General features: G+C 46.6%; 1 protein-coding gene across 2 annotated transcripts in view; it reads right to left on the bottom strand.

Moving 5' to 3' along the window:
- The window catches only part of LOC115092872 (prosaposin-like), a 91,101-nt gene that overhangs the window by 41,658 nt on the left and 25,367 nt on the right, over nucleotides 1-24,076 (bottom strand). Inside the window, exons 1-3 of one of the 2 annotated variants that reach the window (XM_029604262.1) lie at nucleotides 22,995-23,052; nucleotides 21,628-21,811; nucleotides 2,611-2,750 (exon numbers count right to left, since the gene is read on the bottom strand). In XM_029604262.1, coding sequence (XP_029460122.1) covers nucleotides 2,611-2,750; nucleotides 21,628-21,811; nucleotides 22,995-23,051 — 381 coding nt within the window. In that variant the 5' untranslated portion in view covers nucleotide 23,052. Of the gene's footprint in view, nucleotides 1-2,610; nucleotides 2,751-21,627; nucleotides 21,812-22,994; nucleotides 23,053-24,076 lie in introns of those variants that run through there. The other variant, XM_029604261.1, reaches the window with a different exon arrangement.

Here is a 24,076-nt window from a genome sequence, read left to right as displayed (position 1 = left end):
GCACAGACCCAGTGATCTCCTTAGGAAGGCGTAGACCTAGCAGTAGAGCCGAGAGAAGGCAGAGCTTTGGTCTGCCCAAGAGGGACGAGGGCCCAATAGCAGGGTGGAAGTGGAGCAGAGGAGCTGTCAGCAGCAGCAACTGATCTTCCTCCTTATGACTGGCAGAACCCACTGCCCAGTTGCATTTCTTTACATGGGGTACAGTGGAAAGGTAAAAAGGTGGAGGGTAACTACATTAGATCAAAGGGAATGCAAGAGGTTCTCTCTTTTTTATATGGTGAAAAAACCATTATGTATATTACTTTGGCAACACATGTAAAATTGTCATGCCAATAAAGTCATCTGAATTGGAACTAATATCCCCAAATAGCTAAATGTCCTATTTGATATCTTGTAAAAATGCATATAGTCTAATAAAATGTATACATACTTATAAATACTGCCTGTTCATAGCCCCATCTGCGTTTCAGTTTTTTCCTGGAGTGAAGTGAAGGAAGTCCAACCCATTAACACCTTCCCCAGATGGAGACAGTGGGTGCCAAGCACCTAAGGATGGAGCTCACCTGAGGGAGGCTCCTGCAAGGTTGGTCCAGGAATGCCCTTGCAAGGTAATTGAGCATGGGGGTGTTACAAGTTGTTATAAGTGATCCTGCCAAAGAGGGACTAGCACGAGGTTATTGAAAGTCCACAGTCCTGCTACAGAGAGCAAGAACGAATTTTGTTGGGTTGCCATCTTGGACTATAATTCCATGGAGTAAGGAAAACGATGTGTAAGGAAGTTCCAAATTTGCTTTTTACTAGTGTAGACTCAATTGTCTCCACAGCAGAGCTGGTGCATGAATTTTCAGCACCCTAGGCAAACCTTCAATCATGCACCCAGCTTCTACAATTTACTTATTGGCAGCGGCTCTAGCACAGTGCTCCCTCATATAAGGGTCAGTGGCCCCAGTACAATGCTCCTTTCTTTGGCGGAATTCGCTCTGGCCCAGCACCCCTCTGAGCCTTGCACTGGCTGGATTTTGCCAACACCCATATTTTGGCACTCTAAGCGACCGCCTAATGGAAGCAAATTTGGATTATGAACTCTCTGGGGACAAGGAAATACCTATAATACTTGAAGATAATCTGCTTTGAAATGTCTGAAAAGTAGAATATAAATCAAAGAAAACAAATAAATAAATAAACACCGGCCCTACTCAACAGACCCCTGCTTGGGAATGAAGTCAGCGTAGGAGGAGGAGGTTTGCATTCCCCAGTGGGAGGCGCCATGTGTTTAACAAAATGCCCACATAAGTGCAGGTTCCTCAAATCCCTCCCTACAAGGGGAGAGGCTGTCTTGAGGAAGGTGCCTCTTCTCGGCAGGAAGATGCTGGTGTGGGGGCCCTTTCTCAATAGAGGGGTGCCTGAAGGACTCTCCAGGAGTAGAGAGGCCCTGCAGAGGAGACCAAGAAGGATTCCAGTCTTTCCTGAAATTCCACGTAGAAGGATCTCTTCTTCAAGAGTGAATTTTCTGAGATGGAGGAGACCCAGGGGGGTAGTCTCAAGGAAGAGAGGTGTAAATCCCTATTTCTGATGTATAACTGGAGAGAGCTTCCAAGCTGGAAAGAGAGGATCGTCCTTTGTGGGAATCAGAGGGAAGACTGCCTGACAGAGGACGGTCCTAAGAGGAATCAGCCTGAGGTTTCCTCTAATAATGAGAAGGGCTAAGAGCTGCAAGAGAGAAAGAGGAACCAGGGGAGATGTCAGAAAGCTCACCTACCCAGGGAACGCAGCTTGTGCTAATGTGAGATTATTTTTTTTATTGTTGCTGGACTTTCTTTTTCTGTAATTTTGGTGCACTAAGCTATAGTGGCTGGTGTGGCTTTTTTTTTTTTTTTACCTGCATTCAGTAGCCAATAAAGATCTTTAATTTTGAGTCTCAATCACACTTTTTCTTTTCAGAAGACCTCCAGAAAAGAAGAACCCATATCATCTTCTGTTGGGAAAGAAACCCACGGGAGGCATGGATACCTCTTTTGCTCGTGACCCCCTGTGAGCCCCTCTACCCTGCTAGAGTCAGGGCAGCGGCTACGGATATTCTTCATTTACTTTTTGTGACTGTTACAACCCATTCTAACAGGATGGAGACTCAAAGGGACAAGGGCCCAAACCTTTAATTTCTGCTCCATCAGTTATGGCTGTCAGAAAGTACTTCCCTGGCCCATCCACACTTGCAAGTAAAAGCTTGTCTCTGCTGTCAGTCACCTGGTTGATCTATCCCAGGGAGTATTGCCCTAATCTACAATTGAGCTCTTTAGGACAAAAGTCCCACAGTCATTTATTTTTGCACACGTGTGTTCTAGAAGTTGCAGAAAATTAAATCCTTGGGAAAAAAGTTTTCTGTTTGAAAACTGTATGATGATTACATTTACTTGGTGGTTTCATTTTTCCTAATCAATAAATCTGACCCAACCAATAAAGGTTAAGAAGGGACAGAAAAGTAGATGAGACAGAAAGGGAACGGAAAGACCAAAGAGAGATGAAAGACCCATAGGAAGAAGAGAGAGAGAACCCAAATGTAGGAGGAAAATCCCCCGGAGAAGAAAAGAATAGCTTATGTAAACGTCTCACCTCCAGTGGCATGTTCTGCCAGAGCTCCATGCAGTACTGCTCTCTCATGCAGAGAGACGCCATCTCCCAGTCCTGACACCAGAACTTAGGACCCTGGAGGCACTGCTCTGGGACCTTCAGGGAATCCTCAAGGGCCATGACTGCAAAGCAGAACACAAAGGAAGGGTGATAAGGTGACAGAAATTAAATCGAGGAGTTTATTACTACACCTATAGGAATCCATGTATGTAGAATGAATACGATATGTGTTATGGTGGTTCTCCAGTTTGGTTCTAGAAACCCGCCCCCTAACAGGTCTGCTTTTCAGGATAAACCAAATAGCTTCTTTACAGTGTACACAAATGGAGAATCATGGTGTGAGATGTGCTCAGTTTAGGAGTGGTGACATATGCAGAGCCACAGAATGACTAACAAATGCAGATCAAGGCAGCTGATAGCCTGCTGCACGGCCCTGCCTCTTGAAGAGTGTGATTGAGACTCAAAAAGGGTGCTGGGACATCAGGAAGGCATTTCCAACATTTGAACGGCCAGGAGTCCACGAAGCTATGCAGACCCTGGTACAGCCCCATGAGTTCTGATACTGAATATGTGAAGAATTTATATTGGTGGTGAAGTAATCTGAAGTCATACCGGGCGTTATATTGTGGATGCCTTGTTTAGAGGTACTATGTCTGTTTGTCAAGAGGAAGGTTTACTGATAACCTGAACCCAGGATTGGAACAATAGACTTGACTGTACCTAGCATTCTAAATTACATTGTATATTATTTTATGCCTGCAGTAGTTGTAAGCCAGGCTATACCTAAATTCAACTTGTACCTGAATAAACCAGCATTGAGTATTATATCTACTTGGTGGCTGATCTCTGCATGAGCTTTCAATCTGAAAGATCCTCAGGGGTTTATGTAACCCATCTTCTGTCTCTGGGCAGGTTCCACTGGGCCTAAACCATTTCAAATATATTTATTTAAGCTGCTTTTAAATACATTCAAGGATAGAAGTTCCACTAATTTCTTGGACAATTGTTTCCAGAGCTTACCTTCTCTTACGATTGGAATAGTGAATATTTGCAGTTTATCTTGAAAAGCAGTTTTGTCCAGGGGGCTTGAGGACAAGAGGAATTTGAAAACCACTGTATATTGTGGTATATGGGAGTTCCTATAGATATTCACCCTATAATGCTACAGGGTAGACTCTATAATATGTCCAACTCACAACTGCAAAATGTAAATGGAGTGGTTGAAATAAGAATTGGGGATTTTAAAAAAAGTCCATGATAACATACAAAGGCAGTTGTGAATGATAATGGGTGTGTGAGCCAATTGTGCAGCCTCGAGGCAAATCCACGAGGCCTATACTGGCAACTGGCAAATGCACTATGGTGGGACAGTCTGGAGTTTCACCTATACCAGCCACCGCTCCCACAGGTTGAACCTTTCGGTTCTGATGGCTGGCAGGACTTTAGCTGGTCCCTATGGTGGAGAAGGTAACTAAAATCCAAAGGCATACTGGGGTCAGAGCAGACAGGAGATTAACAGAGTCAGAGTCAGAGACAGGCCAAGGGCAGGGCAGATGGCTAGCAAGGGTGGTCAGGTCCAGTGACAGGCAATCATGGTCAGGTCTAAGCAAGAGGTCAAGATCCAGAGAGTCAAGCCAAGGGTGGACGAAGACACACTGAAGACACTGGAGACAAGGTAGATATGATGAGGCAAAGCTGGAAAGCAAGGCTGGATGAGGCAAGGCAGGAAAACAAGGCTATATTCAGGAACACAGGAAAACAGTATTTATTTATTTAGACATTTTATATACTGTCGTTCCATGTAAAAGATCACAACAGTTTACAAAAGTAACATTCATAGTTATAAATCAACAAGTACTAATGGGTAACGGAGGTAGTTTTCATAAACAGGCATTGACATCTATCAATCGAATTGTTCTGATACATTTGACTCAAGGTTTAGGACATGGTCAAGGGGTTAAGAAAGTTAAAGGAACACACAAGCAACACGAACTAGAAGGCAGGACACCCCCTTTTCTGAGGCAAAGTAATGCTGCAGGGCCATTGCTGAAATAGACGGGTCAGCTGACATCATCGGGAGGTGCCACTCAGCGTTTCCTGCCGCAGGGCCTATTTTATGTGCACAAATGGTGCACATTCACCTAATGGAAGGTGGAGGTCTGGCAGCATCAGTGTTGGCCAGCAGCGTACGGGAAGTGCAGCTTTCTGCCATGACTAGAGGCCTCTTGCCGCTGAAGACAGCAGAATGAGGGTGAAAGCAATACTTTGTAAACTGTGCAGGGACTTCCCCAGCCCTGGCCAATGGACCCAGTTAAAAAATGTCACATACTATAAAAACAAGAGTATTATCATTGTACAGAAGTTGTGCCTGGAGAAAGACTCTTCCACAATAAGAGGTACTCCAAGGCAATATGGGGCTTGTTAAATGGGAGTTTGACAATGGTTGAGATTTGGTTTGGAGCAGTAACTGGAAGGAACATCACTGGTTGAGTCTGCTGTGGAGTTGCTGTCACTTCAATCTGCATTAGCACTGCTGCTGCAGCAGAGATAAGGAACTGTCAGTCACTGCAGTAACACTCTCTCGCCCTAGAGCTATCACATTTTCATGGATATTTTCAAAATTGATTAAAAAAAACAACTAACCCTCCAAAGACTAAATGATGGCAAAACATATCTAAAAACTTGACAAAAAGATAAATATTAGGATAACAATATTAATCTTTTAAGGTTTCATGTTTCATCAACCATAACAGTGCCACTTTAAACTTAAATATGTAAGAGGCTGTTTTCAAACTGTCTGCACTGGGACAAAACCCGCACACGCTTTCCCCCTGCAGCCTTTGTGCCAATTCTCAAAATGAAAGCTCGCCTGTTAACTTGCACCTACTTTGTATGTGTATAGAATTTTACTGGAAACGTTTGCTCATGGAGTTGAAGATGCCATCTAAGTGTGTATGTTTCCTCCCCCTACTTACACACATCCCCAGGAATGCCCCCTTTCAGTGCTGCTAAAAGCACACATGGGGGTAGATTTTCAAATAGTGCGAATTGGCCTACTTTTGCTGGCACATCAGGCGCAAGCAAAAGTAAGCTGGATCGGCGCGCGCAAGGCTATTGATTTTGTATAGCCGGCGCGCGCCGAGCCGCGCAGCCTACCCCCGTTCCCTCCCCTCACCTTCCCCTCCCTTCCCCTACCTAACCCACCCACGCGGCCCTGTCTAAGCCCCCCCCTTACCTTTGTCGGGGCGCGCCAGCGGGCCTCTTGCACGCCGGGACGCGACCTGGGGGCGGGTACGGAGGGCGCGGCCACGCCCCCGGACCGCCCCGGGCCGTAGTCACGCCCCCATACCCGCCCCCAAAACGCTGCCAACACGCCCCCTAAACGCCGCGCCGACTGGGCCCGCCCCCGACACGCCCCTGACACGCCCCCCTCGGAGAACCCCAGGACTTACGCGAGTCCCGGGGCTCTGCGCGCGCCGGTAGGCCTATGTAAAATAGGCTCACCGGCGTGCAGGGCCCTGCTCGCCTAAATCCGCCCGGATTTGGGCGGATTTAGGTGAGCAGGGCTCTGAAAATCCGCCCCATGATGTGCAAGAATGCGCGCACACTTAGCTGTGTTTAGGGAAGCTAATTTTCAGATCAGCAGATTAATGCAGGTAAAATGTTTACATGTATAAATTACTTTCAAAACTTTCCTTATTAATTGAACTCCATCAAAAAGCACTCCTGGGATCTCTTGCATCTTTCGTTAAGAGGAAAAGGGGATTCAGTGTTTGATAGTCCTTCTTTAAAGGGTGGTAGGATTAGAGATGGGGAAAGAGTGAGTGGGAGGAGAGTGAGAGACAGAGAAGTTTGAAATCATCATCTTCTCGTGGCCTTGTCACAAACTAGCTGTTTTTCTGGGGAAGAGGTCAACTAACTTTTTGACAGATTCACAGCCCAACCCAGGGATCTTAAGCATTGCAGTACCACTGCCACTTTCTGACTGCAAAGAGACTCTGACTTCACTCGAATAAGCCTATTATCGAGATATGGGTGAACCAGGATGTCCTCCTTCCTGGGAGCCGCTGCCACCATGATGATCACCTTGGTGAAGGTTCTCGGGGCCATTGCCAGACCGAAGGGCAGAGCACGAAACTGAAAATGTAACCCCAAAACCATAACCAGAAAACTATTTGATGATCCGGCCATATTGCTATGTGCAAGCAAGCCTGGTGAAATCTAGAGATGCCCAAAACTCTCCTTTGCGCACGCCAATTACTGACCGTAGGGTCTCCATACAAAAATGAGGGACTCAGAGCTGCATTCACCTTCTTCAGATCCAGGATCAGGCAGAAAGTTCCCTCCTTTTTTGGGACCACAAAATAAATGGAGTACCTTCCTGGCTCCTGCTCCCCCATGGCATCTGTAAATGGTTGATGGTTTCCTGAACCACCCGATGTTTGCTTGCGTAGGCGAAAGGAGACACCATAAACATGTCATTTAGCAGCAAGCAAATTCTAAAGCATAACTGTGTCTTATCACACAGGACCCAGTGATCATCGTGATCTTGGCCCTTTCCGCGTAGAAAAGAGTCAACCGATCCCCTCGGCTGGCACAGAGGAGTGGACCGGCCTCAATTCATTGTGCAGACTTGGATCCCGACGCCCCCTGGTTGGAACCATCCTTGTTCTGCTTTCGACCTCAAAAGGACTGGCTCCAAAATTGCTGCTTGGCAGATCCTTGTCTCTGGGCTCCTCCTGTTGCCAGATTCTGCCGAAAACGCCGATTCATCCGGAAGTGAGGCCACGAGGAGAAGGCACCTTTTCTGCCCTTTGATTTATCCTCGGGTAGCTTATGTGACTTATTTTCACCCAGATACTTCACCAGCTCCTCTAAGTCCTCTCCCCTTGAAGGGTACATAAGAACATAAGAACATGCCATACTGGGTCAGACCAAGGGTCCATCAAGCCCAGCATCCTGTTTCCAACAGTGGCCAATCCAGGCCATAAGAACCTGGCAAGTACCCAAAAACTACGTCTATTCCATGTTACCGATGCTAATGGCAGTGGCCATTCTCTAAGTGAACTTAATAGCAGGTAATGGACTTCTCCTCCAAGAACTTATCCAATCCTTTTTTAAACACAGCTATACTAACTGCACTAACCACATCCTCTGGCAACAAATTCCAGAGTTTAATTGTGCGTTGAGTAAAAAAGAACTTTCTCCGATTAGTTTTAAATGTGCCACATGCTAACTTCATGGAGTGCCCCCTAGTCTTTCTATTATCCGAAAGAGTAAATAACCGATTCACATCTACCCGTTCTAGACCTCTCATGATTTTAAACATCTCTATCATATCCCCCCTCAGCCGTCTCTTCTCCAAGCTGAAAAGTCCTAACCTCTTTAGTCTTTCCTCATAGGGGAGTTGTTCCATTCCCCTTTTCATTTTGGTAGCCCTTCTCTGTACCTTCTCCATCGCAATTATGTCTTTTTTGAGATGCGGTGACCAGAATTGTACACAGTATTCAAGGTGCAGTCTCACCATGGAGCGATACAGAGGCATTATGACATTTTCCGTTTTATTCACCATTCCTTTTCTAATAATTCCCAACATTCTGTTTGCCTTTTTGACTGCCACAGCACACTGAACCGACGATTTCAATGTGTTATCCACTATGACGCCTAGATCTCTTTCTTGGGTTGTAGCACCTAATATGGAACCCAACATAGAAACATAGAAACATAGAAATGACGGCAGAAGAAGACCAACCGGTCCATCCAGTCTGCCCAGCAAGCTTCACACATTTGTTCTCATACTTAACTGTTTCTCTTGGCTCTTAGTAACCTTATGTTCTAATTCCCTTTTCACCCCCACCATTAATGTAGAGAGCAGTGCTGGAGCTGCTTCCAAGTGAAATATTAAGTTTGATTAGTTGGGTAAGCGGCAGCATAGCTCTCTGCCATGAAGCAGAGGGCAATGCTGGAAATGTGTGAAGTATCAGTTTTTCTTTTCCCCTGTCATTGAAGCAAGGAGTCATGCCGGACATGCACCGAAAGTGAAGAATGCCTTGAAAGTCACATTAACTATCATCAAATATTGAAAAGCCTAATAATTGGTAATACCTATAAGCCCATGAACCCATCCCTGTTTTTTTTTCTTTTTTTCTTTTCTTTTTTTAATTGGGAGATGGATGCCCTTCATCCTTCTACTCTGTGAAGGTGGACACCTACCACCGGCCACTGGCATCCCGCTCCGTTAATGCCTCTGTGGCTACTGCCGCTCCATGCAGTGTTTTACTACCTGCTCTTTATATGCGTCCTCTAGAACTGATGGATCCCATCCCTGGGTTTTTTTATTATTTATTTAATTGGGAGATGACAGCCCTCCATCCTTCCGCTCCGTGAAGGTGGACACCTACCACTGGCCACTGGCATCCCGCTCCGTGAATGCCTCTGTGGCTACTGCCGCTCTGTGCAGTATTTTACTACCTGCTCTTTATATGGACACCTACCACTGGCCACTGGCATCCCGCTCCGTGAATGCCTCTGTGGCTACTGCCGCTCCGTGCAGTATTTTACTACCTGCTCTTTATATGTGTCCTCTAGACCTGATGGATCCCATCCCTGTTTTGTTTTTTGTTTTTGTTTTTTATTTAATTGGGAGATGACAGCCCTACATCCTTCCGCTCCATGAAGGTGGACACCTACCACTGGCCACTGGCATCCCGCTCCGTGAATGCCTCTGTGGCTACTGCCGCTCCGTGCAGTATTTTACTACCTGCTCTTTATATGCGTCCTCTGGACCTGATGGATCCACAATATTTATCCCATGCCCCTTTGAAGTGCTTCACAGTTTTGGACTTCACCACTTCCTCCGGAAGGGCATTCCAGGCATCCACCACTCTCTCCGTGAAGAAATTCTTCCTGACATTGGTTCTTAGTCTTCCTCCTTGGAGCCTCAGCTCGTGACCTCTGGTTCTGCTGATTTTTTTTCTGTTGGAAAAGGTTTGTCATTGTCTTTGGATCGTTAAAGTTTTTCAAGTATCTGAAAGTTTGAATCATATCACCCCTGCTCCTCCTTTCCTCCAGGGTGTACATATTTAGATTCTTCAATCTCTCCTCGTATGTCAACCGATGAAGACCCTCCACCTTCCTGGTCGCCCTTCTCTGTACCGCCTCCAACTTGTCCTTGTCTCTTTGTAGATACGGTCTCCAGAACTGAACACAGTACTCCAGGTGAGGCCTCACCAAGGACCTGTACAAGGGGATTATCACTTCCCTTTTCTTACTCGATATTCCTCTCTCTATGCATCCCAGCATTCTTCTGGCTTTTGCAATCGCCTTGTCGCATTGTTTCGCCGACTTCATATCATTAGACACTATCACCCCAAGGTCTCTCTCCTGCTCCGTGCACATCAGCCTTTCCCCCCCCATCGAATACAGTTCATTCGGATTTCCACTCCCCAAATGCATGACTTTGCACTTCTTGGCATTGAATTTCAGCTGCCATATCTTCGACCACTCTTCCAGCTTCCTTAAATCCCGTCTCATTCTCTCCACTCCTTCCGGCGTGTCCACTCTGTTGCAGATCTTAGTGTCGTCCGCAAAAAGACAAACCTTACCTTCTATCCCGTCCGCAATGTCGCTCACAAAGATATTGAACAGGACCGGTCCCAACACCGATCCTTGCGGTACACCACTTAAAACCGCTCTCTCTTCAGAGAAAGTTCCATTTACCATCACGCATTGTCTTCTGTCCGTCAACCAGTTTGCAATCCAGGTCACCACTTCGGCACTCACTCCCAAGCTTTTTGTTTTATTCACCAGTCTCCTGTGCGGAACCGTATCAAAAGCTTTGCTGAAATCCAAGTAGATGACATCTAGCGCTCTTCCTTGATCCAATTCCTTGGTTACCCAGTCGAAAAAGTCAATCAGATTTGTCTGACAGGATCTTCCCCTGGTGAATCCATGCTGCCTCTGGTCCATCAATTCTCCGGACTGTAGATATTTCACTATTCTCTCTTTCAACAGTGACTCCATTACTTTTCCCACCACCGAAGTGAGGCTAACCGGTCTGTAGTTACCAGCCTCTTCTCTGTTCCCACTCTTGTGAAGCGGGACCACCACCGCTCTTCTCCAATCACTCGGCACCACTCCCGTTTCTAGGGATCTATTGAACAGGTCACACAGCGGACCCGCCAGCACATCTCTGAGCTCCCTCAGAATCCTTGGATGAATCCCATCAGGCCCCATGGCTTTGTCCACTTTCAGATTCTTTAGCTCTTCCCATACATTTTCTACTGTAAAATGATTTTCATCTATTCCACTACCCTCCAGCTTCTTGTGTAGAAATGGTCCTTCTCCAGGGTCTTCTTTAGTGAATACAGAGCTGAAGTATTCATTTAATATTTCTGCCATTTCTTCGTCTCTCTCCACACATTGATCATTTCCACCTTTCAATTTCACTATACCACTATGGACTTTTCTCTTTTCGCTGATGTATCTGAAAAATGTTTTGTCACCATTTTTTATCTCCTTGGCAATCCTCTCTTCCGCTTGACTTTTTGCCAACTTGATTAATTTCTTCGTCTCCCTCAGTTGAATCAAATATTCTTCTTTGTGCTCCTCCCTTTGGGATCTTTTATATTTTTTGAATGCTGTTCTTTTAGCTTTAATTTTGTCAGCCACCTCGTTTGAGAACCAGATAGGTTTCATTTTCCTTTTGCTTTTCTTTACATTTCTAACATAAAGAGTAGTTGCCTTGGTGATTGCTCCTTTTAGATTGATCCACTGCTGATCCACATCTCTCTCATTCTCCCATCCATTTAGTTCTTCCTCTAGGTACTTCCCCATTTCCTCAAAGTCTGTGTTTTTGAATTGTAAAACTCGGGTCTTTGTGGTTCTTTTCCCTATTCTTTTAGTGATATTAAACCATATTGTTTGATGATCACTGGTGCTGAGGTGGGTGCCCACCTCGACATCAGAGACATTATCTGCATTAGTGAGCACTAAGTCGAGTATATTTCCTTCTCTCGTGGGTTCTAATACCATTTGTTTGAACAAAGCTACTTGCATGGCATCCACTATTGCTCTACTATTTTTAGATTCTGCAGATGGGATTTTCCAGTCTACATCTGGCATATTAAAGTCACCCACGATCACCACTTCTCCCTTCTTACCTATCTTATGGATGTCTTCAACCAGGTCTCTGTCCAGCTCTTCCTTTTGGTTCGGGGGCCTGTAAACCACTCCAATATAAATTGATGCTCCATCATCTGTTTTTAGGTCTACCCATAGTGCTTCTTCCTTGCCCCAACTTCCTTGTAGCTCAGATGCTTGGATATTGTTTCTGACATAAAGAGCCACACCTCCCCCTTTTCTATCCACTCTGTCCTTCCTTAACAAGTTATAGCCTGGTATTGCCGTATCCCAATCATGAGATTCTGTGAACCATGTCTCTGTGATAGCAACAATGTCCACTTCTGCCTCTATCATTAGGGCCTGCAGATCTGGTATTTTATTTCCCAAACTATGAGCATTTGTGGTCATAGCTTTCCAGGTACTCTCTTTAAGATTATTGCTTTTCCTGTACTCCTTATGAGACTTTAGTTGAGATTTGTTATTCACTTCACTCTTTCCTTTTGCAGTTGTGCCACTGATGCCAGAGTTATCCATCTCAATTTGCTTTTTCTTTTGGTTATGTATCTTGAAATTCTGCATGCATTGGTTTTCTCTCTTTTCTGGTAACACTTCAATGTTTTTCTCTAGGACTTCAGTTTTTAATATAGGGAAGGCTTTTTGTTCTTGTTGCATTTGATACTGTGTGTGTCTCCTAGTAACTGGTCCAATTCTACCAGAGCCCACTGTAATCCTGGTTTTAATGATTTACTTAATGACCTGCTTGAGTGGGGGGGTATACTTGTTGGCTGCAAATCTGTCACGAATGGGTGACTATGGGACACATGTGTAATCCTACCTGAGCCTACTGTATTTCTTTTTCTTGACTCCTGGTTATTCTTTGGTATTGGGGAATTATTTTCTGAGTAATGCAATGTGGGTGTATTTTTTGTAATTAAAGCTAATTGAGCTTTAACCTCAGTCAGCTCCTTTTTCATAGAAGAGAGTTGTGCACAGATTGGGCAAGTTCTACGTTTCCAGATGTTTTCCCTCAGAATAAAGGCTCCACAACAGTTGCAAAGGATAGTTCTCATATTGGTAAAGTTTTGGGTTGGTGATTCTTAGATGGTAACAATTTACTAATTTATCTTGTTGCTAATGCTAATTTAGTCAGTCTATATTAGAATCTAAGGCCAGGGGTGGGTGGGAAACAAACAGTTGAACCTGGGACAAGCTGAGTAGAGCAGGACACTTTCTGGAACTTTATTCGTCCTTAAGCTATTAAAGATCCCTCAGCACTTCTGTGCCAATATTAAGCAGATTATTAAAGAACAGCTATACAAAATAGAAATGCAGTTATACTGGATCTTAAAAAACAGACAGTTTGCAAGGAACCAATTATAATTATTATATAATAACAGACCTAGAGAAAGGTATAAACTGAGCAGTTCTACTTCACAGAGAACTCAGATATTAATGGAGCACAGAGCAATGATCAGAAGGAAAAGTGAAAGTAAACCAGCAGGGTTTTGGGGTTTTTTTTTTTGTTTTTGTGGTTTGTTTTTTTCCCCCAGAAAGACCACCACCAAAATTAAGAGTAAGAGCACTTGAAAGAAGGGAGATTGAGAGACTTTTTCCCCAGAAAGAGCACCACAGAAATTAAGAGTAAGAGCACTTGAAAGAAGGGAAATTGAGAGACTTTCCTATTACACAGCGCTCAGAGGCTAGTAAATCAAATCACCAGTAGAGGAATATTAAGAAACACTGATATATATTATGCACAGATTCTCTACTATATATTAATTCAAATTTTAAGACAGCCTTATCTGCACCGGGAACAGAAGATTCCTCTTTTGGTCTTCCACTAAGCAGTCTGCAATGCTCTAGCCAGGTCACTAATTAGCTTCTCTGCCACACCCAGTCTGGTTTTAACCGGACACCTTTAGGAACCTTCCAGTTCTTAGATATTAAAGATCCCTCAGCACTTCTGTGCCAATATTAAGCAGATTATTAAAGAACAGCTATACAAAACATTGTGTAACTATAGCATGGGTTATTTTTTCCTATATGCATCACCTTGCACTTATCCACATTAAATTTCATCTGCCATTTGGATGCCCAATTTTCCAGTCTCACAAGGTCTTCCTGCAATTTATCACAATCTGCTTGTGATTTAACTACTCTGAATAATTTTGTGTCATCTGCAAATTTGATTATCTCACTCGTCGTATTTCTTTCCAGATCATTTATAAATATATTGAAAAGTAAGGGTCCCAATACAGATCCCTGAGGCACTCCACTGCCCACTCCCTTCCACTGAGAAAATTGTCCATTTAATCCTACTCTCTGTTCCCTGTCTTTTAACCAGTTTGCAATCCACGAAAGGATATTGCCACCTATCCCATGAATTTTTACTTTTCCTAGAAGCCTCTCATGAGGAACTTTGTCAAACGCCTTCTGAAAATCCAAGTATATTACATCTACCGGTTCACCTTTGTCCACATGTTTATTAACGCCTTCAAAAAAGTGAATTATTAATGTGTGGAATACATCTGGACTGTGCTTCTAGAATGGTATTTTTTAACAATGACCACGCCTCTTGGACATTTTTTACTCTTATAGCTGCTCCTTTCAGTTTTTTTCTAACAATTTTTCTCATTTTCTCAAAGTTTCCCTTTTGAAAGTTTAGCACGAGAGCTGTGGATTGGCACACTGTTCCTCTTCCAGTCATTAAATCAAATTCGATCATATTATGATCACTATTGCCAAGCGGCCCCACCACTGTTACCTCTCTCACCAAGTCCTGTGCTCCACTGAGAATTAGATCTAAAATTACTCCCTCTCTCATCGGTTCCTGAACCAATTGCTCCATAAAGCTATCATTTATTCCATCCAGGAACGTTATCTCTCTTGCATGTCCCGATGATACATTTACCCAGTCAATATTGGGGTAATTGAAGTCTCCCATTATTACTGCACTACCAATTTGATTAGCTTCCCTAATTTCTCTTAGCATTTCACTGTCCGTCTCACCATCTTGACCAGGTGGACAGTAGTATACTCCTATCACTATAGTCTTCTCCGACACACAAGGGATTTCTACCCATAAAGATTCAATTTTGCATTTAGTCTCATGCAGGATGTTTATCCTGTTGGACTCTATGCCAACCCGGACATAAAGCGCCACACCGCCTCCTGGGTGCTCCTCTCTGTCATTGCGATATAATTTGTACCCAGGTATAGCACTGTCCCATTGGTTATCCTCTTTCCACCATGTCTCTGAGATGCCAACTAAGTCTAGGTCATCATTCAATGCTATACATTCTAATTCTCCCATCTTACTTCTTAGACTTCTGGCATTAGCATACAAACATTTCAAAGTTTGTTTTTTGTTTGTATTTTCATTCTGCTTTTTAATTGATAGGGATAAGTAAGAATTTTTTAGATCAGGTGAGTTTTTAGTTACAGGCACTTGGTCTACTTTTCTTATTATTGGAACCTCACTGTCGGGATGCCCTAATTCTAATGCATCATTAGTATCCTTTGAAGATACCTCTCTCCGAATCATGCGCTGCTGAGCGACTGTCGGCTTTCCCCTTTGTTATAGTTTAAAAGCTGCTCTATCTCCTTTTTAAAGGTTAGCGCCAGCAGTCTGGTTCCACCCTGGTTAAGGTGGAGCCCATCCCTTCGGAAGAGACTCCCCCTTCCCCAAAAGATTCCCCAGTTCCTAACAAAACTGAATCCCTCTTCCTTGCACCATCGTCTCATCCACGCATTGAGACTCCAGAGCTCTGCCTGCCTTTGGTGACCTGCGCGTGGAACAGGGAGCATTTCAGAGAATGCTACCCTGGAGGTTCTGGATTTAAGCTTTCTACCTAAGAGCCTAAATTTGGCTTCCAGAACCTCCCTCCCACATTTTCTTATGTCGTTGGTGCCCACATGTACTACGATAGCTGGCTCCTCCCCAGCACTGTCTAAAATCCTATCTAGGTGACGTGTGAGGTCTGCCACCTTCGCACCAGGTAGGCATGTTACCAGGCGATCCTCACGCCCACCAGCCACCCAGCTATCTACATTCCTAATAATCGAATCACCAACTATGATGGCCAACCTCCTGGGCAGTAGGCCTTGGGGAGATATCCTCAGTGCGAAAGGACAATGCATCACCTGGAGAGCAGGTCCTTGCTACAGGATCCTTTCCTGCTGCACCTAGTTGATGCTCTCCCATCATGAGACCTTCTTCCTCCAAGGCAGCACTCCTAATTGGGACTTAGACCAAATGTCCACCAACCAGTTCCGCAACCAAAGGAGCCAAGACTGCTGACATCATAGTCCTAGAGGACATTCTGATGAGGTCATATAATGCATCTGCTTCATAGGCCACTACAGCTTCCAACCACTTGGCCTGTTTTGCTTCTGACTGCAACCGCTGCGAAAAACCAGCCCGAAGCATGAAACTGCTGCACACCGCAGCCTGAATGCTCAGAGCAAACACTTCAAATATCTTCTTGAGAAAGACCTCTAACTTCCTATCCTGCATATCCTTAAGTGCAGCAGAACCAGCCATCGGAACAGTTGTCTTCTTGGTGACAGCCGACACGGAAGCATCCACTGTTGGCATCCGCAACAAAGCTAGTGTCCTCCGGCAATGGATATAACTTAATCCATAGGTCTTCCAACCTTCAGACCAGAGCACCAACTTCTTTATAGACTTATGAAATAGGAAAGCCTTTGATGGACCTCTTAAGCCCTCCATGACCGGTCCATCTCATCATGATCAGATTCCTCACTTGGTTCCTTAATTCTCAGTTCCTTAAGGACATATGGAATCAGGACCCACAATTCCTTTGTGTGGAAAAGGTGAACCAGCTTAGGACCATCCCCTTCCACTGTTGGGGCTTTTCCCCGCCCCTTATCCGGATCTGGGGAAGAACCCATGTCCGGAGGGTCTACTTCCGGAGATTCTTCGCCATTCGACACTTCCAAGATCTTATCCGCATCCATCGACAGCGCAGCTTAACTCAGGACTCGCTGAATCTTGGTTGACTCACCTGCTCGCGTGCGTTTGGGCCACTTGGCCTGACGTGGTTCTGGTGGATCCTTAAGCCTGGAAAGGTGCCATCCCGCGGCCTTCTTGGTGAGATAAGTCCTGTGCAGAAGCAGCACAAAATCCGGAGAAAACCCTGCTGGATAATATTTTGAAATCCTCGGCTCAGTGTGCGATGGCGGTCAAAGAAGCAAACAGAATGTTAGGAATTATTATGAAAGGATTCTGTATCGATCCATGGTGAGGCTGCACCTGGAGTACTGTGTGCAGTTCTGGTTGCCACATCTCAGAAAAGATACAGTTGCATTGGAAAAGGTTTAAAGAATGGTGACTAAAATGATAACAACCCTAAACACTTTAAGAATAGGGCTGTTCATCTTGGAGAAGAGATCGCTGAGGGGGGATATGACAGAGGTCTATAAAATCATGAATGGAATAGTTACGCTTTCAAAAAATACAAAGACTAAGGGATAAGCCATGAAGTTAGTAAGCAGCACATTCAAAACAAACAGAGAAAGTTCTGGAATTATTAACCAAGTAGACTCAGGAAATAGCTACTTCTTATCACTGCACAGTAGCAGATAGGATCTGTTTACTGTTTAGGATCTTGCTGGGTACTTGTGACTTGGAATGGCCACTGTTGGACACAGGATACTGGGTTTGATGGACCCTCGGTCTGAGCCAATATGGCAAGTCTTATGTTCAGCTCTGCTCACCAGAAGGGATTCCAGCTATTGGTAGACATGGCAATGGCACAGCACTCTGGGCTGGGCAGCTTGGTTTCTGGTACACACAGTAGTTGGGGATATGTTGTGTTACTGCCCACCTTACAGAAACTGTGTCTGTCACCATCCCTCTCTCGAATCCTTGTTTTTTATGTGGCTCTCCTTCCCAGTACATCTCTAAGACTTGGGGTTCATGCTTGGGCGTAGTCCCAACTCATTTCTTCAAAACCCTGGCATGGATCCTGTGAGAGAGGGAAGGATTTCCTTCAGGGCCTCTGGTGTTTTTACGGTCTAGCACCAAAGAGACACTGCACACAAGGTTTAGTGCTCCAAAATAAAAAAAAACCTTTTACTAAAACAGTTCAGAATTAGAAATTTGCAAAGTACAGTTTTTCAGTATTGAAAATCCAAGACCAGATACTGACCTGGCAAAGGGAATTCTCTGAGGAGAAGCAGAATGGCAATCCTCAGACATGGGTGACATCATCCAATGGAGCTCAGCATGGAAAATCTATGTCAAAAGTTCCCCTTTGCCAAGTCTTGGATTTTCAATACTGAAAAACTATAAAGTTTCTAGGACTTTGACTGAGCCTCACTGGGCATGTCTTTGGCCTGCCGTTATACCAGGCATCCACATGGATTCCTTCAGTCTCTCTTTTTCCGTGGAGCTTGGTGATCGTGTTGCCAGCCTCATGTCTTTTTTTCTGCGTGTTTCATGCATTTTTCGCATGTTTTTTTTCTCTCTCGGATCAGACTTGTCTATTGCAGGGTCCCACGGTCTCATCCTACATAGCTTCCCTGGATAAATGGGTTTCTTTGACTGTTTTCCAAGTTTTTGTTTGCTGTGATCCCCCACCGTGGTGGGGCCTTCAGTGCCTGCAGGCCATTGATTTTGCGGCTTTTTATTTTGTTCTGACATATCTAGCGGGTTCCAGAAGTGCCCTCAATGCAGAAGGCCCAAGTCTATCGTGGATCCCCATGATGGATGTGTCCTGTGTTTGGGGACATTGCATGATGTCTGTGGGTGCCACGAGTGTGCTGAAATGACTGCAAAAGTCCCGACTGGATCTCGTGGAAAGTCTGTTTAGGTGGGCACTGGAAGAACAATCCATCGGCATCAGAGATGTTGACATCAAAGTATCCCGGAGCTGCACCAATGGCAGGACAGTCATTGGCATCCGAGGGATTATTGGTGGCCAGTAGGGAACTTGGGGATTTCAAATCCTTGCTGTCACACCTCCTAGGATCCCCTCTTCCATTACAGGGTTTAAAACTCCCTTGGATGGATGCAGGGTTTCCTGACTCCCAAGGACCTTTTTGGCATGTGATTCTCCAATTGCTTGAATATTTCTCCTGCACACCTCTATCCTCTGGACTCCTTTAGCTTCCTGGATTAGAACACTAGATGGGTAGCTCTCTTTCTAATCCACACAGTTGTATAAGAAGGCACCTGACACTCACTTCTTGATCCTCCTGTGTGTAGATCTTTGTTCACACTTGGAACTGAAATCAGCATCTCCACCCCCACCATATAAAGTCAGGCCCAGGGTAAAAGGATTGGGGATACTCTCCACCCTACAGCTGGGTCTATCGGGAAAAACCTCCACAGGAACTCTTCTGTGTGGATCTCTATACCCACCATAAGACTGGAGACAGGAGGCAGGCTTTCCCCCTTCTCCACACTCCTGCAGGGACTACACTCTCTCTCTCAGCTCCAAACCCTCTGGCCAGAATATTCTCAGGGTTCAGGGGAGGGTCGTAGCAAATAGTTCAGTTCACTCACTATTGTGACAACCTCGATGAGCCTTCCACTGGGACCAGCACAGACTTTAGTGAAGGGACCAGAGGCCCCTTTCACAGTTATGCTTAAGTGATTTTTATATTTGGCTACTGCAGGACTTGGGCGATCTAAATCCATCTTGTTGTTCGCTATAAAATAAGAGGTGGGTCAGAGGCATCCGTAAAGGTGGCACAGGAGAGAGATTAGCCCGAAGCTCTAGAGATCAGGTGTCCTCTCCTGACCTCAATACGGTGAGATGGGAAAGTGTGAGGTATAGGAGTCTGGACTTTGGAGGGGAACAGCTTAAGAAATATGGAGCTCGATATTCAAGAACTACACAGCCGGATAAGTAGGACATATTCGGCTGAGTGGTGGGAGCTTAATAGCTGGCAAGGTTCAGCGGTCGCCACTTAGCCAGGTAGGTCACTTATCCCACTAAGTAAATAACTGGATAATTCAGGGGGAGCAATGGGCGTAACAAGGATGGCGCTACTTCTCCAGTCAACTTAACCAGATAAGTGCTGAAATTCGGACTTATGCAGTTAACAGGATATGTTAGACCTGCCAAAGAGCTGGATAACAGGATACGTTAGAGCAGTTAACAGGATACGTTAGACCTGCCATACAGCTGGATAAGACTTATGAGGATAAGTGGCAATTTCTAAAGAGATATTCAGTAGCATAGCTGTGCGGCTGAATATTCAATGTAAGTTAGCCAGATAAGTCTTATCCTGTAACTTAACTAAATGGATTGTTTTGAATATTGAGGCCTTACAGTTTGTGGTGGGGAGGAGGGGGGGGTAAATGTGACAGGAGAAAAGGAGACATTTTAAACCTCTTCAGGCTTTTATCCTCCCAAAACTGTCCCTTTTGAAGACCATTTGCAATTTCCATACGGAGCTTGCCTGGCAAGCTTGTTTTCAGCTGGTGCACACAGCACGGGTACATTTGTACCAGTGTCCTTCATACCAGCCTGGAAGCAGATGCAAAGTACACTCAGGGACCTGAACATGAAATTTCCGGGCCTGCTTTCACTCCCCTGGCCTAACGCCGCCCCCTTTTTTATGTGGGTAAAAGCAAGCACCGCACGGCGGGTAATTTTCAAGAGAAGGCGGATGCTTGTAAATGCCGCTGGTACTTTAACCCGCGGACTCTGCACCAGTTCTCACAGGAACATGGGCGCGTACTTTCCCTTTCAGATTTGCCCAGGGAAAAAGTGCATGAGGAGATCTGGGCCTGCTTCTTCTGCAGATGCTGTTTCTCCTTGCAAAGAACATGGGTAGTTCTCAAAAGGCAAAACTCCATGCGTTGTAGCTTTCCCTGCCCTGTGTCTGCCCTGGGACTGCCTCCACTCATTGCAGGTAAAAGTGTGCTCTTTGAGCTATTTTCCCCACAGCCAGTTTCCATGGGTAGATGGATTTGAAAATTGCCCTCCTAGCAGGAGCCTCTACTGGACACCCAGTTGTGACTCGCTGTCTATTTTTTTTGTATTCATCCTTTTCCTTCTGCTCCTTTCTACTTCCAGCTGAATTGGAACCAGAGCAGAGATCACAACCTCGCAGACACAATTTGCCCGTCGCAGTGATGAGCTTGGCCTGGGAGTCATGCACCAAGGCTCCTTCTGGAACCCCGCGACTCTGGGCCCTGAATCCAGCCACCAGGTGTCAACTTTAAGCAATGACCGTAACTTCCTGCCTCTCTCCAGGGGCTGCTTTTGGAGTATTCGACTTGTGCAGCTGCATAGGCCACCATGCTCAAGGGATGCAACTGGGCCCCTCTCTCCCTCACCCTTCCATACGATGTCTGCAGACAGGAGGACTGAGCAGGAGGCTTCTTACTGTGCTAGTAAATGAAGGATCAGCCTGCACAGAGGAGGAGGAAGGGAGGCAGGAAAAAAAGAGGGAGATGCTGTTGGCTGGAAAAGGGATAGAGAGAAGAGGATGCTAGGAGGGAGACGGGAGGTGGGGGGAGATACCGGGTACGGGAAAGACAACCAGGCAGAGGAAGTCGGGGGGGGGGGGGGGGGGGTGAGAGATGCGCTGGAGCCACTGCCACTTCTGAAGGGGAGAGTGTTGTGCCAGAGCTGCTGCCAGTTTCCGTTTTCGTACGGGGAACCTGATAGATAAGAGCCAGTCCTGTTGAAAGCGGCCTCTGCCGAGGAATGGAAAACCTGTCTCAGGGGATCAAGCCAAGGACCTTCCACATGGCAGTGCACAGAACTTACCATCCGAGTCACCGTGCCAACTCCTACTTACTGCTTTTGGTTAGCACACGATATGGGGGGTGTGGTCTGTGAGGATTGGGTAATGTGGTAGGTGTGAAGGGTAATTTGCACTGCAGAGCCTTACCTTGGGTGTCACTTGAATTGTCATGGCACATCCTTATCTGTCCACAGAACTCATGGGAGTCTTTGTTGCTCTGGAGGACCTCTGTGATCTTATCCCGAAAAAGATCCAACAGGGCTTGGCAGGGTGTACTCATAATACTGCTAATGGTGCTGCACACTGCACCCAGTGCATCACTAATAGTATCCTGCAAGGAGGCAGCACACGAAGGGTTACAACTGAATGACAAAGGTATTAACCTACTATATAAGAAGACCTGGTGTGAAAGACGCTGGGCCCAGGGCAGAAGCTTAGAAGGAGCCGGCTTACCCCTAGGTCCTCTCTTGCCACTGCCCCCCCCCCCCCCCCCCCGCCCATTCTGTCCTCCTCCTGCTCATTCTCTTCCCCCATGGTCTCTTCCTGGGTTCTTTTCCTCCTACGCCAAGGTCCCTGATCTCCAGTCCTTGAATATTTCCTCCCACCTTGATCACTCATCCTTTTACACTGCAGCCCACTTTCACACGTCCCCAGGCTTTGAGCCTCTTTCTTCCCCTAATCTCCAGTCCTGGAGCTTCTTCTCTTCCATGATCTTGATACCCTGAGCCCTCGTTCGTTCCCTGATTGCCAATCCTTGAGCTCCTTCCCCAACCCAACCCAACCCCACCCCATCCTTTCCTGCTGCTGACACAGCTCCTCACCCTGGGTCCTGTCCCTCCTCTCTCCCTAACGCTTTCCTAGATTCTCTCCCTCCAACCCCAATCTCCAGTCCTTCATCCTCTCCCCATCTCCCATCCGTGAGCCTCCTTTTTCCCAGTCTTCAGTCACGGAGTTTCTTTTCCGCAACCCCCAGGTTCTCTCCTGTTAACTGCCCCCATCGCCCTGCAACCTACATTTTCTATCCCAAGCTCACCTCTTTAGCCTCCCTGCCTCCAACATGGCCCCACCCTGAATCAGCTCTCGGCTATCTTTCCCTTCCCCCTGGCTTCTTGCCAGATCCTTCCCCTCCTCCCTCTAACCAGTTACGGATTTAGGATTTTGGCACCCCTAGGCCCTGTTGGTGCTGTCGCCCCCTGTCATCCCCCTCTTCCTCCCCCCCCACCAAGGTTAGACTATAGGGGGCAGAAGGTCTAAGGAACAGTCGTCCCCCCCCCCCTAGTTTCCTGTGGCAGCTCAGGAGTGGATCCTGTGGCAAAAATGAAAAATGATGAAATACATTGGCAAATATTTCCATCTTTTATATTACACAAGCCGTAAAGCCCGTTAAAACGGGCTACATCCCTCTGTCTCTCACCCCCCCTCTCCCTCACTCCCTCCCACTCAGTCCCCCCTCTCCCTCCCACTCACTCAGTCCCCCTCTCCCTCCCTCCCACTCAGTCCCTCCCTTCACCCACCTCCATTTCCTCCCGGCGCCGTAAGCGCGACTTCCCGCAACCCTCACCCGGCTCCATTGACTCCTCCCGCTCCTGCCGGCAGATCTCGGGGGGGGTGTCACTCCCGCCGCGCGGCAGTGACCCCCGCGAGATCTGCCGGCAGATCTGGGGAGGAGAAGTAGCGGCACCGCGCGCGCGCGGTGCCGCTACTTCTCCTCCCGCTCCTGCCGGCAGATCTCGGGGGGGGGGGCGCGGGAGTGACACCCCCCCCCCCGAGATATGCCGGCAGATCTGGGGAGGAGAAGTAGCGGCACCGCGCGCGCGCGGCGCCGCTGCTTCTCCTCCCGCTCCTGCCGGCAGATCTCGGGGGGCGCGGGAGTGACACCCTCCCCCCCCCCCGAGATCTGCCGGCAGATCTGGGGAGGAGAAGCAGCGGCACCGCGCGCGCGCGGCGCCGCTGCTTCTCCTCCCGCTCCTGCGGCCCCACCGCCATTTTTTTTTTCCTGATCGACGTCCTTGCCCGCACATGCGCAGTAGAGCTGCGCTCTACTGCGCATTTGCGGGCCGTCGGTCACAGGCCATTTATAAGGTAGATTATGAAACTAAAGTAGTTTTATACTATATTACTAAAATTTATGTTATTTTTTTATTGGAAGATAGGAAATCTTCAGCCAGCCTGCTGCCCTCCCTGATTTCTGCTGCCCTAGGCAGAGGCCTCGTGAGCCTACTGACAAATCCAGGCCTGCCCCTAACTCCATGGCCCATCTCAGGGTCCTTTCCTTTCTACCTTTAACTGTTCCCAGGCTGAGCAACAATAAAAGGAAAGATCAACGCAAGGCCTTTCATCTAGGGTGCCCTCACCTGTCCTGCAGCGACCACCCCCCCACCTCTGCCTCTGATCATGCGAGGGGAGAGGCCACTGCAGGATCTATGAGAGTGCCCCTTGCCGATTTGTTTCCTCCTCTTCCTGCTGGGCTTCTTTCATCTCTGGACCACTGGAATAGCCTGTAGGGCTCTTTGTGACACGATCCTGGGCAATTGCTCTGGCTGCTCTCTCCCCATTGCCAGCCCTGTCTATAAGAACTGTTTGGATGAAGGGCGTC

This window comes from Rhinatrema bivittatum, chromosome 5, assembly GCF_901001135.1.
Source record: "Rhinatrema bivittatum chromosome 5, aRhiBiv1.1, whole genome shotgun sequence".
Classification (NCBI taxonomy): Eukaryota; Metazoa; Chordata; class Amphibia; order Gymnophiona; family Rhinatrematidae; genus Rhinatrema; species Rhinatrema bivittatum.
Note: the sequence above shows the minus strand (reverse complement) of the source record. Positions and strands in the feature narration are given on the sequence as shown.